Genomic DNA, 18,231 nt, shown 5'->3' with positions numbered 1-18,231 from the left:
CCCTGGACTGACCCACAGCCATTCAACAGGTGAGGGGCAAAGCTGAGAACGTGGCCCAGGTGGCCTGCCGCCTGTCCAGCACACGTCACCCATTGCAGCCTGTCTCCCTGACGGATGCTGGATGTCATCCCTCGCCCTGCCTGGGGACTCTTCTCTGCTCACCTTGTAAGCTGTGGTCCATGGGGAAATGCCTGGTCTCTTCAAAAGCTCTGCTCATGACTGGCCCCTTGAGGAGTGCATGGATGGAGTCCACCTGGGTGGCAGGAAGCTCTGGGTTAGTTTGGCCCACAGGGCCCTCCAAGTTGCAGGGACCCATTACTCATAGCCCCTGACCCGGCTCCTGGCTTATGGGTTCTTACCAGGGGTGATGGGAAGAATTCAAGGTCAGGCCGGGGTTGGGACAAAGGCCCTACCTGGTTAAAGAGGTGCTCCAGGCAGCCATGAAGCTTGTCCTGCTTGTCTGACGGGATCCTCATGTCACAGGGCAGCTCGTCCCCTTGCAGAAGGAAGAAACCACAGCCATCAACTATTCCTGCCCCATCTCACACCTTCCCAGACTCTTTCTCAAGAAAGCAGTGTAGCTACAGAGCTCCAAAACCCACAGTGGACTTGGAGTCTGACAGACCCAGGTCCTGGCTGGGTGACACTGCACAAATCACTTGACCTCTCTGCACCTCTGTTTCTTCATCTGCAAAATGGGCGACAGGAACTAAAACATTACACAATTGGAAGTCAGTGTTATTAGTTCTCACTCTGCAGTCGAGGAGACAGAACGCCAGAGATAAGGAACCGGATCCCAGTCTCCTGATTCGTCCGCCAGCCATTTCATTTAAATCAGCTGCCACATGTAAGCGCCTTCCTAAAACCTCCCCAGGGATAGTTTTTGCAGCTGAATATCTTATGTGATGAAATATTTATCTAAAGTTCAGAAATATCTCTGACTTTACTTGAACTTCTTTTTCTTCTGTTAAACTGAAGTATAATTAAAATTAAATTTTTATGCACAGATACTACCTCTGGAAGGACACATACGGCAGTAGTGACAGTGGGAGCTTGGGAACCGGGAGGCCGGGTAACAAGGGTGGGAGGGAGGTCTGTCACCACCCACCCTCTCATGCCTTTTGAATTATGAACCATGTGGCTGTCTGTCCTATTTACAAAATAAAATTTTTAAAGGCTGGAATCAATAAAACTAAAATCAAAACAAATTTCAGTCTTTCAGTAAAAGTTCCAAGTACCATAGAATCTAGTTTATAAAATCTTATTTATGTCTGTCTGTCCCTCCAGCCATCCACCCACATTTCTCCACATCTGTGCAGAAATACACGTTCACCAGCAATCCCCAAATATAATCAATAGTCATTTCCGGGGGAGAGGCTGAGATTCTGACTTATTTTCATGTACTTCTTTGGAACTTTCCTGTGTCATTTGAATTTTTGGTTTGAGCACGCGTCATTCACGGAAACCATCAGGTCGCCCTATTTTAGTAATGTTGGAGCCCTCACCACAACATGTAACTGCATCGTGTATGTTTTTATTTGTCCCATGTCCGTGGCATTCACGGAGAACGTGAGGGCCGGGATCTCTGTCTTTTCATTCACTGCTGTGGTCCCAGCACGTAACCGACGCACAATAAATGTTTGCTAAAGGACTGAAGGAAAACCACTACCACACCATGCAAAGTAATAGAAGACAATATAACATGGAGTAAAGCATAACAAAATAAAAATAAACAAAACAGAACCGCGCTGGGGGACCCCTCTCCTGGAGCACGAGCCTGTGCACTCACCAGACCCCATCTCGTCGCTGCCCAGGTAGGAGCTGTTACTTCTCACGCTGGTGTAGGACAGGACGGAGTCGCGATTACTGTTACACTCACTGCAAAGCAGCAGAGACGAAGGCATGAGTCACCCTCCCACTCACAGCCTCTGGTCCCAGCACCCAGAACCCACTTTCTGGAGGGTAGACAAAACCCTTGGGTGGACGACTGGCCCAGAGAAGGCACCATGGGCCAACCGCCAGAGCCATAGACGGGCAGGGTTGTCCTGGTGCGTTTTCTAGGTCTGACGCTGGGGAAACATTTCCAGGCCTCAGTACAGAAGTGGTAGGTGGACAATGAATCATTTTCGTTTGGGTGTAACTCCTGTCACTGTCTTCGTGGGACAGCCTTGTCCCTGGACACACCTGCATTCGCCACAATTGGCCACATGGCTGCATGTTTTGTCTCCCCAGCCTGGCTAGAAACCTCCTAAGAACAAGGACTGTGTTTGCTGGGCTTGTAACCCAGGAGCTCAGAAGGTAAGGGGAATGAAAAACCACAACCCTGAAATTCTTTCCTCCACCTTTCTGACAATTAAAGGAAAAATCGGAGGACCCAAAAATGTCAGAATGGAAACCCAGAGAGATGGAGAGATCTTGATCTGTGGACAAGAGGCCCCAAGAACACACGGTACCCAGTCAGCCAGACCATCTCGTAATACAGACACCAAGAAACACCGACCAATTCGGTCCCTTGAAGACTGAAAGGATATAAAAGCTGGGAGGATGGGGCCCAAGGCCTTTCTTGCCAAATTCTATCAGTTCTGTATTTTGCCCACAAACAACTGAAGTGCCCCTCCAAGATTCTACTTTAACCACAATGGTCAGATGTTATATAACCTTTCACTGGAGGCTCTGGTGCTTGTGGTAAGGAATTCCATTCACTCACTCTACGGTTTATTACAGGAAATTGGGGTTTTAGTCTATTTAACCCACTAATTAAAACTTCACTGATCTTGTCAATAATTAACTTAACCGGGAGAAAACAATTCAGATCCTCTGAGTCAGCAGGGAAAAAAATGGTCTTACTCCCTGGATCAAGTTAAAATAGTGTTTGTTGCAGAAACCAGAGGTCTTAACGTTGATTTTAAAACACACTGCAGATCTTGACTTTTCCTTGGACCACATTCCATCAACGTGTGTGGAGTGGAACCAAGGCAGAAAGGATGGGTGGTGTCCACCAGGGTACGGGCCCTGCAACATTAGCGCAGGAGCAGGGCAGCCGAAGGGGGCATCTGGGGCATGCTGTGGGGCTTGGCCTAACCCCCCAGAACCACATGGCTAGGCAACAGCGCCCCGTCCCACTGCTTCCTGGGAAATGTCCTCTGATTCTGACCTTCCCACGGCGGGGGCCTCAACTGTGCCACCGGCCATTCACACCAAACTCCACGAGACCCCCCAGCTTTCCCCCACCTGTAGGAGTCCCGGTAGCTCATGGTGTCATGACCCGAGTCCTCCTGATCCTCCTCAGACACCTTGAAGCACACTTTCTTGCTGCCCCCGTGGTCGGTCCTGTCCATCTCGCTCTCTTCGCTGACCAGCTGGGGGGATGAGGCCTCCTCGGCCGAGGGCGGATCGCAGGACCCACCCGAGGTGGGCTCCGTGATGGTGGACAGCAGCCTGCAGGAGCAAAGACTTTGAACTTAAAGGCAGAGGCCCGTGGCTCCACTTGCCTCCATGGAGGCCCCAGGCAAGGCTCTGACCTCAGGCCTCACCTTTGATCCTAAGCAGAGGGAGCCATCAAATGCTCTGTGTCCCTTCCCTGAAAATCCCACCAGCAGGACTTCCCTGGTAGTGCAGTGGTTAAGAATCCGCCTGCCAATGCAGGGGACGTGGGTTCGATCCCTGGTCCGGGAAAATCCCACATGCCGCGGAGCAACTAAGCCCGTGCGCCACAACTACTGAGCCTGCGCTCTAGAGCCTGCGAGCCACAACCACTGAGCCCTTATGCCACGACTACTGAAGCCCACACGCCTAGAGCCCGTGCTCTGTAACAAGAGAAGCCACCACAATGAGAAGCCTGAGCACCACAATGAAGAGTAGCCCCCGCTCGCCGCAACTAGAGAAAGCCCGCGTGCAGCAACAAAGACCCAACGCAGCCAAAAATAATTAATTAATTAATTAATTAATTAACAAGAAAATCCCACCAGCAACTCTGCAGATGTGAATACACTGTCCCTCCTGTAGGGGGCATGACATATGGATACTCTTTATTTCACAGCCAAGCTACACACAGGCTCCAGAGAAAAGAAGGCAACTGGGAAACGTGGTCTATAAGGGTCATATGGTTTCAGTTACAACTATACACTCAATTCTGGTGCTGTACTGTGACAGTCCCATAGACAACATGCAAAGAAATGGGCATGGCTGTGTTCCAATAAACCTTTATTTTTGTTAAAAAAAGCAGTGGGCTGGACTTGGCCCATAGGCCCTAGTGTGTCAATCCCTGGCATAGAGTATAATTGTTAAGACTATAGGTTTTTAAGACAGACAGACCCCAGGTTCAAATCCTGATGCTACCATTTCCTAGTTCAGAGACGTAAAGCTAATTATTAAACCTCTCTGAGACTAAATTTCCTCATCTGGAGTAATATCACTATCTATGTCCTAAGCTGCTGTAAAGATTAAGGGAGTTAAAATATGTAAAGTGCTTAGAAGAGTGTCTGGTGCCTTGTAAGTGATCAGTAAACCCTGGCTGATATAATCCTACTACATCTCAATGAGGTCAGTATTATGATTAGCCCCATTTTAACAGGTGAGACCATCAAGGCTCAGAGAGGTTAAGTGACTTGCCTAAGGTCACACAGCTAATAAGTGGCAGGGCCAGGATCAAACCCAGGCCTCCTGCCTCCAGACCCTACATTATTTTTCGTATTCTCATTGACAATTTCTATCATACACAAAAGGCGAGGGAGGAGTATGATGGACCCCAGGTAACCAGCTGCCAGCTTCAACAGTGGCAACTCAGGATCCACTTTTCTTTCCTCCATCTTTCCTGTTGCTTTTTCTTTTTCTGGAGTGTTTAAAACAAACCTAAGATATCATATAATTTCCCCTATAAACACTTCCATATGTGTCTCTAGCACATAAGGATTTATTTTTAAAGCAACGGTTCTCAACTGAGGGTGCTTTCTGTCCCCCACTCCCCCACCCCAGGAAACGGTTAGCAATTAGCAAGTTTCCTCAGGCGCAAACATTTAGCAACGTCCAGAGACATTTTTAGTTGTCACAGCTGAAGCAGGGCAGGGAGGGGTGGGCTAGCTACTGGCATCCAAGGAGTAGAGGCCAGGAATGCCACTAAGTACCCCACAGCAAAGAATTATGGGGCCCAAAATGTCAACAGTACTGAGGCTGAGAAACACTGTTGTAAACGTAACCAGTCACTATTACCACACCTAACAAAATCAGTCATTCCATAATACCATCTAGTTCCCAGTCCACGGGATCCCTGATGCTCCCCAAAGTGTCTTCTCACAGATGGTATGTTAGAAACAGAACCCGAACCAGGTCCAGACACTGTATTTGGTTGATGTGTCTCTCAAGTCTCTTCCCTAAGAATTCCTCCTCCCCCTCCCTGTACCTGCTTCCCCTCCAATCATTTATTTGTTAAAGAAACTGGGTCGGGCTTCCCTAGTGGCGCAGTGGTTGGGAGTCCGCCTGCCGATGCAGGGGACGCGGGTTCGTGCCCCGGTCCGGGAGGATCCCACATACCGCGGAGCGGCTGGGCCCGTGAGCCATGGCTGCTGAGCCTGCGCGTCCGGAGCCTGTGCTCCGCAACGGGAGAGGCCACAGCAGTGAGAGGCCCGCGTACCGCAAAAAAAAAAAGAAACTGGGTCATTTGTCATCTAGAATCACCCACCCTCTGAATTTAGCCAACTGCGTCCCTGAGGTGGCATTTCATCCTCCTTATAACCCAGTTCTCTAGCTGAGTAGTGAGACCTAGAACTCTGATCAGAGAACGGCGCGACTTGTGTTGGCAAGCACACTTTGTAGGTGGTGCGGTGTGTGTGTCCTGCTGCTTCGCACCAAAAGGGACATCATGTCTAGCCGTCTCTCTTTCTGCAACATTAAAGTGATAAAGTTCCCCCCAAACCTCTCAACAAATAGTTTTAGCCTCTACTGATGATGCTGCCTACATCCATCCTTTCATTAGATCAGTGGTTCTCAATCAGGGGTGATGTTGCCCCCCAGAGGGCATCTGACAATGTCTGAAGACATCTGTGATTGTCACAACTGGGGAAGGGGGTGCTACTGGCATCTAGTGGGTAGAAGCCAGGGATGCCACCTAATAGCCTATAATGTACAGGACGGCACCCAACTCCGAAGAATGATCCTACCCAAAATGTTGATGCCGCTGATGTTGAGAAATCCTGACCCTGACACTCGGGCCATTCCCTCCTGGGCCCAGGGCTCACCTGTTGATCTGGGTAACATATTGCTTCATCTCCTTCAGGGCCACATCCAGTCTGGTAAAGAGCTGCAGGTAGGCATCCTGGATCTCACGGTCCTCCTGCTTGAGTAGGAAGCTCAAACCCCGGTCCTCCTGGCCAAGGGTTCCATTGGCTGACCCAAAGCTGCTGTCGTTGGGACCCTGGCTTTGGGGGTCCCCATCCGCAGCAGGTAGGCACTTCCAGGATGGGGCAGCCATGGTGGTGATGCAGTGTTGGGTGTAGGACATGGGGTTCAGGTGACCTACAGTGGAGGGAGGGAGAGTTCACTTGGAAACAGCCCCCAGACACCCACAAGCCCCTTAGACAGAGGTATACAAACTCATTTTAAGGATCCCAATGAATGAGAAGTATTTCTCTTTTAAATATTCTTTTAATACACTGAATTACTTCAATAAGAAAGTTCCAGTTTGGTGCTAATATGCTTTTAACTACTGTGATCTTTTTCCTGCCTGGAATGTAGACATGATGGCTGGTCCTCCAGCAGCCACTCTATACACCATGAGGCATCCTTCAGGATAAAAGCAACATCTAGAGATGGTGGCACAGAAAGATAGAAGGAGCCTGGATCCCTGATGACCGTGGAGCTATCATTCCAGCTCTGGACTGCTGGCCTTCAGACATGCTTCTGTTTAAGTGTCTGTAGTGTGAGATCTGGACACAGTTTTTGACAGACACACACAGTTACCTTGCTCTGGGTCAAGGCCGATGAGGGAGGGTTTGCGACCAAAGCGGATGCTGAAGGACCGGCCAACCGAGGGAGTAGTCTTGGGGTAGGACACTTCCATGAGGTTGACGTGGCAATTGGTGGGGCAAAAGTCCAGGCCACACAGCGGATGGGGTTCCAGGGGTGCTTGTTTGAAGGGCGGGCTGACCCTGCTCTTTAGCTGAGCTGCAAACTGAGAAAGGTAGGGGACATGGAGTCGTGATCCAGGGGTCTGGAAATTCTGGCCCACCACCAGCACCCACTTTATCCTGGCCTAGGTCAGACAATCCAAAATTGGACAAAATGTCAATAGTTCCAAATGGAAAAGTAAATTCCCCTGCAGTGCCTTTTACTGGACCCAGATTTCAGGGAAGGCCTGGAGAAACGTGAGGCCTCCAAGTACCTACCCACGTTCACTTCTCCATTTTAGCTGCACCTGAGCTGTCCTTGAGGAACATCTCGCCCTGACCCACAGTCCGTGACGTTCAGGTAAGGCTACCTCCCCATCCTTGAAGAGACTGGTACAGGCCTAGGCAAGGGACCCAAGCCAAGTCAACAAAAGCTCTCTTCGAGTTCCTTTTCTACTGGGGTTGCTAAGGCTAGAGCCATTGGGGGCCATTTTGTCACCACATGAAAAGGAACTGCCTGAGAGCAAAGCCAATACAGAAAAATAAAGTCAAGAAAAAGAGAGAGGCCCTGTTCTTGTAATAGTGTGATATTTGTTTGAGTGCCTGGATACAACCATGCCTGAAGCTCACCTCTGGATGCTTCAGTAATATAAACCAATAAATTCTCCTGTTTGTTTAAGCGAAGTTGGGTTGGGTTTGGACATTTACAACCAAAATACCCCGAGTTGAGACCCTGTAGGGTGCAGGCACCTCCTGGTATAAGGCGATCCTCTGGCCGATGCTCTCCAGCTTGGTGTCACAGATGTTGTGGAACTCATAGTGGGACATGGTCCTTATGTTGTTGCTCAGGGCCATAAGCCGCCCACAGTTCTGCACAAAGACACTGTCATCGGTGGCAAAGGCCTCAAGGATCTGCAGAAATATTAACAGCTACTGAGCACTCGCTGTGCACCTGGGAGGGTCTTAATGGGTTTATCTGGGGTGACTACTATATGCCTCATAATATGTGTGTGAGGTCAGCTCTATTACTGGCCCATTTAGCAGATGAGTAAACTGAGGCTAAGAGAGAACAAGTCAGTCTCCTAAGCCCCACAGCTACCGAGTGGAGGGGGAGGAACTAGGATGCAGGGCTCCAGGCTAACTCTGAGGACATGGGAATCAGGCTGCCCCACCTCCCAGGGCAGGGCAGCACCCAGCAAGACCTTGGCAGTGAGGCCGAAGCAGCCACGGGGCTCCACGATCTTCTCCAGCACGTGGCACTTGATGCCTGCTGTGCTCACATACTCATACACCACGCCATGCTCCAGGTGCACGTTGTCCACCGTCAGGCTGACCACAGGGCTGTCCTCGTGCAGGCTCAGCTGGGGACCCAGGGACAGCAGGGGGAAGGCTGGAAGCCAGAGGGACAGGCAACCCTGAGGAGGGGGCACCACCCCACACCAAGCCAGCCTCCTGACCCAGCACCGCAGATGGCTTGTGTTGGACGGATGGGGGGACTAAAGTGCTGCAGCTCTGTTCATTTTTGCCAGCCTGCTATTGTTCACCTCTTGTTCTAGAAGATTGTCCTTCTAGGAATCTACCCTTGAGCCCCTTTCTCAGTCTATGTGGCTCAGATAAGGGACCCCCACCAACTACACCCTCCCCCAGAGGCAAAGGCCTGGCCAATCAGCATGTTTGATTTCCTCTATTCATAGTGATTGGTTCAGGAGTGAGCATGTGACCCAAGCTGAGTCAATGAGAGTAAAGTCTGGCACTTTTGTTGGATCTACAAAGAGAAAGAGACATTCTCTTTTTCAACTGGATTCCAAGTTACTAGAGCCACCAGGTGGGAAAAACAGCATGTAAGAGGGAAACCAACACAGAGGGACCAGAGCTGAGAACTGGAGAAAAAGAAAGAGCCTCCTCACTATATAAAGTGCTGGATTGAGCCAGACCTGAAGCTTGCTGACCCTACTCAGACTTTTTAGTTTGCTGAGCCAATGTTTTTATGTAGCTCAGTTTCAGTCCTGATTAATATGGGCCCAGAGAGGCTGTGACTCCTCAGAGCCACACAGCTACGTAGCGATGTATCTAAGGAGAAAGTAGACACTATTGGAGTGAACTGCTTTCCTCCCCACCTGCTCCAAAGAGGACCTCTCAACACACACCCCATCACTCTTTCTGCCCTCACCCTCATACTGTGTCACCACTTGTCAGTTTTTTTGTTCTTTTGTTCACTGTCTGGCTCCCCTCACATCAGTGTCCTGAGGGCAGGGACCCTGTCTGCCTTGCTCACTCGTGTCTCCCCAGCTCCTAGAACAGAACCTGGCACATAGTAGGTGCTTCTACTTGTTGAACAGAAGAGTAGAAACTGCCAACTCCTCTCAGTGTGGTTTACAGTCATCATCAGGGGTCGCCCACATGTTGGGGAAGGAGGCCCACAGCCCTTTCCTCTCAGAGGGGCACAAACTGAGCTCACACCTGCCAGCTGGCCTCTCCCCCCTCCCCATCAGCCTGTCCCCTTTAGGACCCCTCTGCCAGGCTGTGGGTGTTTCAGCAGTGCGGGACAGCTCCCCAGCCAACCCCATAAACCCTGGTTCTTTTTTGACCCCGAAGTCACCAGCCAGGAGCCCAGAGCTGTTGGACATACAGGCACCCAAAGCCCCTGGTCTACCCATGGCGTCTGCCCCCACCGCCAGCCCAGCAGAAGTACAGGGCAGAGTCCAGAGAAGCAACCGGAGAGGAGGGGTTATTATTCAAACTACAAGTATTCACTCAGCGTCTACTATGCGCCAGACACAGTTCAAGGCTCGGAGCATACAGCAAGGAATAAAACAAACAAAATCCCTGCCCTCGGGGAGCTTACGCTAGTGGGGAAAACAGAGAAAAGCAATAAATAACTGTATGATATATGTCAACTAATACACATGGTGAAGAAAAATAAAACAGAATAAGGAGACACTGAGGGACAGAAAGGGCTTATTTAATTACAGCACTCAAGGTGGCCTCTCTGAGGAGGTGACATTTGAGCAGAGAGCTGAGTGAGGTGAGGAGCATGAGGTAAGAAGTACTCAGGGGGAAAGCCTTCCAGGCGGAGGGAACTGCAAGTGCAAAGGCCCTGGGGCAGGAGTCCATTTGGTATTTAAGAACAAGAGGCTGGAGTGGATGGAGCAGCGAGGGCAAGCAGGAAAGTGATGAGAGGTGAGGCTGGGGAGCAAGGCTGGGCCTGGAAGACCATGACAAGGACTTGGTCTTTGCCCTGCATATGCATAGGGTGGAAGCCACTGGAAGGTTCTGTTCTATTTTGTGAGACTAGCCTACAGGAGGAGAGGTAAGGCAGGGCAGGGAGAAGAGTGAGCAGGCTACTACAATAGTCCTGGTGAGAAATGATGGTGGCTCGGACCAGGCAGCGATGGAGGTGGTGATTCTGGTTGCAGGGGGAAGGTACAGGCAATGAGCCTGGATGCTGGAAGCAAGGTGGCAGGATACAGGAGAAAAGAACAGTCAGGGAGAACTCTGAGCTTGGGGCCTGCAAATCTGGAAGGATGGAGAGGGGACCCTGAGGGGAGGAACAGGCTTCAGAGGAAGGTCAGGAGTTCAATTTTGGCCATGATGCCTGTTAGACATCCGGGGATGTCAGGTAGAATGACAGGTCTGGGGGTCCAGGGTTAAGGCTGGGCAGAGAGAAAAACATGGGAGCTGATAGTGGACAGAATAACAGCCCCTGGGGCTTCCCTGGTGGCGCAGTGGTTAAGAATCTGCCTGCCAATGCAGGGGACATGGGTTTGAGCCCTGGTCCAGGAAGATCCCACATGCTGTGGAGCAACTAAGTCCGTGCGCCACAACTACTGATCCTGCACTCTAGAGTCCACGAGCCACAACTACTGAAGCCCGCGTGCCTAGAGTCCGTGCTCCGCAACAAGAGAAGCCACCACAATGAGAAGCCTGTGCACCACAACAAAGAGTAGCCCCCGCTCGCCGCAACTAGAGAAAGCCTGCGCGCAGCAACGAAGACCCAATGCAGCCAAAAATAAAATAAATAAATTTATAAAACAAAACACTGCAACAAAATATTAAAAGAAAAAGAATAACAACCCCTAAAAAAATACCCACATCCCATCCCTGGGCCCGGTGCTACGCTATGTTACCCGGCAAGGAGGAATTGGGGTTGCAGCTGGAAATAGGGCTGCTAATCAGGTGACTTTACAGTAAGATTATTCCAGATAATCCAGGTGAACCCAGTGTAATCACAAGGGTTCTTAAATGGGGAAGATGGAATCAGCAGAGTTAGAATTAGGGAGATGGCAGTGTGAGGACGCAGGCCAACACTGCTGGCTCTGAAGATGGAGGAAGGGGGCCATGAGCCAAGCTTCTAGAACCTGAAACAGGCAAGTGAATGGATTCTCCCATAGAGCCACAGAAAGGAATGCAGCCCTGCTGACACCTTGATTATACCCTGGTGAGTCTCACTTCGGACTCCTGACCTCCAGAACTGTAACATAATAAATGTGTGTGGTGGGGGGGTTGGGGTGTTTTTTTGCGGTACGCGGGCCTCTCACTGTTGTGGCCTCTCCTGTTGCAGAGCACAGGCTCCGGAAGCGCAGGCTCAGAGGCCATGGCTCATGGGCTCAGCCGCTCCGCGGCATGTGGGATCTTCCCGGACCGGGGCACGAACCCGTGTCCCCTGCATCAGCAGGTGGACTCTCAACCGCTGCGCCATCAGGGAAGCCCCCAATGTGTGTTGTTTTAAACCACCAGGTTTGCGGTACTTTGTTACAGCAGCAGTCAGAGACTAACACAGAACCCATGGCGTCGAGATGGACTGGACGGGATCGGGAGGACTGTGCACACAGAGGAGGACCCAGCCCCTGCTGGCACCTCCGTCACACGGCCCACCTGTCCTGTTACCTGAGTTGGACTGGTCTTCCTCTCGGGCCCCCTCGCCACTAGGGTCCTCGCTGGGGGCCTCCCGGGCCTCCTGGGCATCCTCGTGGGTGTGGTAGACCCACTGGTACAGGCCCTGTGCAGGGAGCAGAGTAAGAGGGGCGGCCACGACGCCAGGAGCCCAGGGAGGAAGGGAAGGGGCCGAGGTGCACACTGTTGCCTAATTTCAAGCTCAGGCTTTTAGCCTGTCGGCAACACCACCTTCAGAGAGCCCTCCCAGACTTCACTCTGGAACCTTCCTGAGGGACCTGCAGTCACACTCAGCCCTCACTGTCTATAGTCTATGCTCCACACAGAAGCCAGGAAGGAGGAGCCTTAGGAAATGTACATCAGCTCCATGGGAGCAGAAACCTTGTCTCTCCCGTGGCCCCAGGGCCTCGAAACATGCCAGGCACACAGCAGGTGCTCAATAAACACTTATTAAATGAACCAATGAATTAGGATCACCCTCCACAAAACTCTGGTCCCCAACCCAAGTATAACATCAATTTTTTACCGCTGACATGACTATTTGCCCAACGTGCCCATGTGGTAAGAAAAGAGGGTCTTACCACACCCATTTCACAGTTGTGAAAACTGAGGCCATGAGGTTTAGGAAGCAGAGAGGTCCTAGAGCCCAAGCCCAGCTCAGCCCTGCCAGGTAGGCAGCCCCACCCCACCCAAAACACTGTGGTGCCTTCAGGCTTTTCCCCAGAGAAGGGAACGTGGTCCTCAGCCCCTACCCCAATGAGCAGGGCTTCCCTGATCCCCTTAGCTGCCGGGTGGCTCACCAGGGCCTCTTCTCGGTGGCTCCGGAAAGCCTGGAAGTGCTCCAGGACCTCTGGGGCTCCATCGTTCATCACGTTGTTGCCATTGACCTTCAGGATGCACTGACCAGCACAGAGGCCTGCGGCCACAGCCTCAGAGCCTAAGGGGGACAAGAGGGCTCGAGGCTGGATGCCAGGCGAAGAGAGCCCGGGGCAGTGCCAGGCAAGAGCAAGTAACCAGATGAACCTGTCCCCCGTCCCACCCACCACCCCAACTCCCCCAAACGCCACCTCCATCCCCCGCACCCTGCAGCCACTCTCCACCCCATGCCAGTGGGCAGGACAGGGACTGGCGTTCCCATTTTGCAGAAGAAGAGACTGAGGTTCAGAGAAGTAGCAGCTAGTCCAAGGTCACGCAGCAAGGGAGGATGGACTTGAATCCAGAAACGCTTCACTCTAGAGCTTCATCTCCTTTAAAGTCCCACTACAACCCACGATACTGGGGCCAGGATCAGCCCCATTTTGCAGACAGGGAGACAGAGGCTCAGAGAGGCAAAGTGACTCTCTCAAGGTCACGTGCCTAGGATAAGGCAGGTTTCGAACCCAGGTCTACCAGACTCTAAGGGCATGTTTTCTCAGCTATACCACAACTCCCAAACTGCAGGGCTTGGACCCCAGGGTTTTGTGTGGTTAATATGAAAGGTCTAGAAATGCAAGTGAATGTCAAGCTTTGTACACAGGAAAAAAATCAGGCCTGCATGGTGTGATGGGGACAAGTACAGGCCTGGACCCCAGGAGCCCGGGTTCAAATTCTGGCTCTGTCATTGACCAACTGTGTGACCTCAGGCAAGTTCCATAACCTCTCTGTGCCTTGGCTGCCTCATCTGTAAAATGAAGACACTAATAATATCTACTCATAGGGTTCTTGAGAGATTCAGTGAGTTGAAACATGTTAAACATTTAGCCCCGTGCCTGGCTCTTAGTAAGGACTCAAGAAATATCAGCTGTCTTACTATTTTTGCCTATAAACACCTATTCTGCTCTAAGGCAGGGTTTCTCACCTCAACACTACTGACATCCCAGGCTGCATAATTCTCTGCTGTGGGGACTGTCCTGGGCACTGTAGGATGTTCAGCAGCATCCCTGGTCTCTACCCATGAGATACCAGTAGCACCCGCACCCCAAGTTATAACCATCAAAGATGTCTCCAGACATTGTCAGACGTCTCTGGAGAGTGAAACTGCCCCCAGCTGAGAACCACTGCTTTAGGGATAAATAACATTAAAACCTACTTTAAGATATTAACAAATTCTCAGGAGCTTTCTATCGTGACGTGCATTTTCGATCAATACATATTAAAAGTACAACTATGACCACAAGAGTGGGCAATGAATGTTTAAACTTTAAAAACGGGGCCCTCAGATGCAAAGAGGGCTGGGAATCCCGTATCTCAGGTCAATTTGGTTTCATCTCCTGGACAGAGTAACCTCTTAAACAGCACACAGGGAGAAGGCAATAAGAAATCAGAGGTCTCAAACTGCTGGCCTATGGCCTGGATCTATCTGGCCACAGAAGTGTGGCCAAATTCCTATTTCTGGTTTCTTTAAAAAAATCAAATCTGGCAGGAGGAGGTCCACATTCCTGCCTGGCAATAATGAGCTTCAGCTGAAGAAAAGCTGCCCCTTTTCGAGTGAACATGTATTTTTCTCACTTTGCCACAGTCCTCACCACTCCCTAGTGCCTTCATTTTAGTTGTCCATTTGTACCTGCCTGACCCCCCTCCATAAGCGTTTGCAAGCCTTGGCTTCAAGCAAAGAAGGTAAGTGCTAATGGTGCACTAAGAAGCACAGGCCTGGAGGTAATGGTTTGGGGGCCTCTGAACCCCTTCCACACACACACAGACCCATCTCCCAAAGCTCCCCTCTCCACCTCTTAGGCTCCCGCTCACCTCTCCCCACAGCATAGACATACGGTGGGGCAGCTCCACGGATCTGGAAGCACAGAGCCTCTGGACGATCGGGGACTTTGATGATCCTGCACCAAGCAAAAGCAGCCATAAGGTAAAGCAGTACCACTCCCGACAGCCCAGGGGGTCACCCTGGGAGCCCCTGCCCCCCAGGCTTTTGGGAAATCAAACCCCACATAGCAGCAGCACCGCGCTGTCCAAATGTATAGAGAAACCTCGTCTAACCAAAGCCCACGGTAGCAGGATCTTTGATTGATCAGAACTAGCTGGCCCACCCTTGGAGATTCAGTCCATGCACAGAAATTCCCACTCACCCCCCTTCCCCTTTCTCCATCATTCTCTTGGTGAGAGGAGGCCTCGTGCCAGCCAGACCAGCACCTTGGCCAGTGAACATTTTATTCAATAATCACAGATTTGGGAGACTGACAAGTGACCCAGCACATCTTGGTGCTGACTCTAGAAAAATGCCCACGTGTCCCCCAGAGAGCATGATTTGAAAACCCAGGTGTTGGCCATTCTGCGATGGGTCACCAGGGCAGAGTGGGCAACACCTTTCCAGGGTCATACAGCAGGTATCATTAATCCAGGGGCTTCCCTACCAAGGGCGTGCCCCCTACATTGGGCCTTGGATCGTCCCCGCCCGCCAGATAAAGCCGTCTTGAGAGCCTGTTCTCAAACCCCAGGTATTTCTGGAACTTGAAGCAGGAACGTTCCACCTTGGTGATTTCTGCCACTTCTACATACCAACCAAACTATCAATCATTTTCTCTAAATTGACACGTCTTTTTACTGAAATAATCCTATTTAAAACTTTCCATCACTCTCATCAATAGAAAACCAGGAGCATCTGCCTTAAATAGAAGGGAGAAATGAAAACCAAATCCACAGGTTATAAAATAGAAAGTGCTTCTCCCTGTACCTGTGTCTGGTACCCGACCACTTCTCACCACCCCACCATTGCCACGCGGGGCTGGGCCACCAGCCTCCTTACCACTCCCCCTGCTTCCACCTCTGCCCCTGACAATCTAGTCTCCACCTGCAGCCAGAGAGATTCGGGCAGAACCTACATCAGATCATGCCGCCCCTCTGCTCAGAACCTTCCAGTAGCTCCACGCTCCTTACCGTGGGCACAGGCCCTATAGGGCCTGGCTGACCTCACTGCCCACCCCTCTTTCTCATTCACTCTCTTCCAGCCCCATCAGCTTCCGCATTGTTCTTCAAACACACCAGCCAGAGTTCCACCCCAGGACCTTTGCACTCGCTGTTTCCTCTGCCTGGAACCCTCCTCCTCCAGAAGTCCCCTTGACTCGCTCCCTTACCTCCTTCAGGTCTTCACCTCAGTTCTCAGTGGCATCTCCCTGACCACCACCCCTCCCCACAGCCCATCTCCTGTCCCAGTTTTATCTATTGGTCCACACTCACGACTACCTGAACTACCTGGCTCAGTATGTATGTCTCTTACTTTTCTGCTTTGTTTTTTGTCTGTCTCCTGATCTACCCTCCAAACAGACTGAGATCTATGAGGGTAGAAGTGAATCTATCCAGACGGGGCTGCATCCTCAGAGCCTGAAACACCAGTGGGCACACAGCAGGCGCTCAAACATCTGTCAACTGAACAAAGGCAGCAGCACTGTGTCACGTGCCTGCAGAAGGAACCCGAACCACGGGGAATCGGGACGGCTTGGGGCCCCCACCAACACCTCTAGGACTCGGGCAACTCCTAAGCCTGAGAGGAAGGTCACCAGACACCCCACCCGGGGGGGACACTCACTCTTTGGCCTTGGTGGCTACCAGGAGACGCAGCGGGCGGCGGGAACAGAAGGACTGGCTGAGGATGGACTCCACCTCTGCGAAGGGCCGCAGGAACACCAGGTCCTCGTTGACGGAGTAGATCTTCCTCCCCACCTGCAGGCCGGCCATCTGGGCGGGGGTGGAGCGGGAGACAAGCACACCGGGTAACTGGCCCCTCCCCTCCCTTCTCCTCCTCACTAAGGAGCCTTTTTTTTTTTTTTTACAAATCCTTTATTACTTTATTCTAACAACTGCAAAAACCTTCCTATAGTGTACCTTTTGTTTTCCTTTGACATATTCTAACTCTGTTAGTTTCTCATTGGTCTTGAATGCATTCAGGCAGCGCAGAGCCAGCACCAGGCACCAAGTACAACCAGCGGGAGGCCCCCGGGGCAACCCCGCTCCCCTCTGTGGTAAGCAGCTAGGGCGCTGGGGAGACCCGTTCTGGCCAACGAGCTATGGAGGGAGGCCTACAGGGGGCGCTAACGGGAAAGACGTTTTTCCCCTGAGGAGGAGCTGTCAGTCCGCCCGTGCTTCCCACCCAGCTGTGAGAGGACACGAGGCATGAACCTGGGGCGGCCACCTTGTGACCACGAGGGCTTGGCCAGGAAAGTCAAAGAGACATCGACCCCGAACCAAGGCACAACCACCTCCTTCTCACTGCTTATGTTATTAGAAAAATGAAGCCCCACGGTTCTTGCCACTGTGAGGCCAGCATGTGGCTACCTGCAGCCGTACACATTGCTAATCGCTACGAGGAAGCAACCAGAGCACCTGGACGAAGCGGCAGGTGCCTCTCTCCCACCCACCTGCACACCCCCTGGGAACAGCTGAGAGGACCCGGGGCTGAATCCTTGGCTGTCCTCCTCCAGACCTTGTATCCATGTCACAGCAACCCCGGATATTTTTTCCATAATCGGAGCTGATTCAGACCCTCGGGTCGTTTTCATGCACCACCCCGTACGGCCAGCAGGGGGACCTGGTGGCACATGCTGGGAGGGCAGCCCCAAGCCATGGATTCTGCAGACAAGACCACCCCACCCTCAGTTTCCCCACCAGGGCAATGAACAAGGAGGGACCACTGACATCCCAGGGCTTTCTGAGCTAGCCTGCCTCAAGAAACGAGGAGAGATGCCCCACTTTCCCATCCGCACCCAGCCCGAGCCAGGGTGGCCCCTCTGAGCGGCCTCACCTCCGCCAGCGAGCCCCTCTGGACCGACTTCACCACCACGGCCTTGTTCTTCTCCTCAATGTCGAAGCCATAGTCGTCCTCCTGGGGCAGGATCTGAGGGTCCGAGGCAGGAGAGATGGTGAGGCAGGGAGGGGGGCCTGGAGCCAACCCCACCTTGGCCCCCATGGTGAGAACCGTGATCCTGCCAGCTCTTCATGCCCCAGATCTACTCAGGGTACAGATTGGGGGGTGGGGTGCGGCAGGATGGATTTAAACGCTGGCAGCACCCAGGACGCAGAAGATGCTCAATATGTACCTGTCACGTGAAGACCCGCCACTGGGCTCGTGCTTCAGCCTGCTGCTGACCACACGTATTTGTTTACTTTTCATTGCCTGTCTCACCTTCCTCTCCCCAACCTGAGGACAGAGCCTCCTTATTTATGTACCACTGTCCCCCCATCTGCTGGCATACAGTAGGTGCTCAATAACAACTTACTGACTTAATGAATAAAATAGATCCAAAGGTATCCAGCC

At 51.9% G+C, this 18,231-nt stretch overlaps 1 protein-coding gene across 2 annotated transcripts in view; it reads right to left on the bottom strand.

Annotated features, from left to right (window-relative positions):
* PREX1 (phosphatidylinositol-3,4,5-trisphosphate dependent Rac exchange factor 1) overlaps nt 1-18,231 on the bottom strand; it is a 194,495-nt gene that overhangs the window by 17,594 nt on the left and 158,670 nt on the right. For both annotated transcript variants that reach the window (XM_081255329.1, XM_081255328.1), the window contains 13 exons: nt 17,719-17,811; nt 16,507-16,655; nt 14,718-14,803; nt 12,794-12,930; nt 11,988-12,099; nt 8,303-8,490; nt 7,851-8,012; nt 6,955-7,165; nt 6,234-6,510; nt 3,232-3,438; nt 1,790-1,878; nt 414-496; nt 163-253 (listed from right to left, as the gene is read on the bottom strand). In XM_081255329.1, coding sequence (XP_081111455.1) covers nt 163-253; nt 414-496; nt 1,790-1,878; nt 3,232-3,438; nt 6,234-6,510; nt 6,955-7,165; nt 7,851-8,012; nt 8,303-8,490; nt 11,988-12,099; nt 12,794-12,930; nt 14,718-14,803; nt 16,507-16,655; nt 17,719-17,811 — 1,885 coding nt within the window. The remainder of the gene's footprint in view (nt 1-162; nt 254-413; nt 497-1,789; nt 1,879-3,231; nt 3,439-6,233; nt 6,511-6,954; nt 7,166-7,850; nt 8,013-8,302; nt 8,491-11,987; nt 12,100-12,793; nt 12,931-14,717; nt 14,804-16,506; nt 16,656-17,718; nt 17,812-18,231) is intronic.

This window comes from Mesoplodon bidens (genome assembly GCF_964165515.1).
Source record: "Mesoplodon bidens genome assembly, chromosome: 15".
NCBI classification, from domain to species: Eukaryota; Metazoa; Chordata; class Mammalia; order Artiodactyla; family Ziphiidae; genus Mesoplodon; species Mesoplodon bidens.
This window is presented reverse-complemented; position numbering and strand designations above follow the sequence as displayed.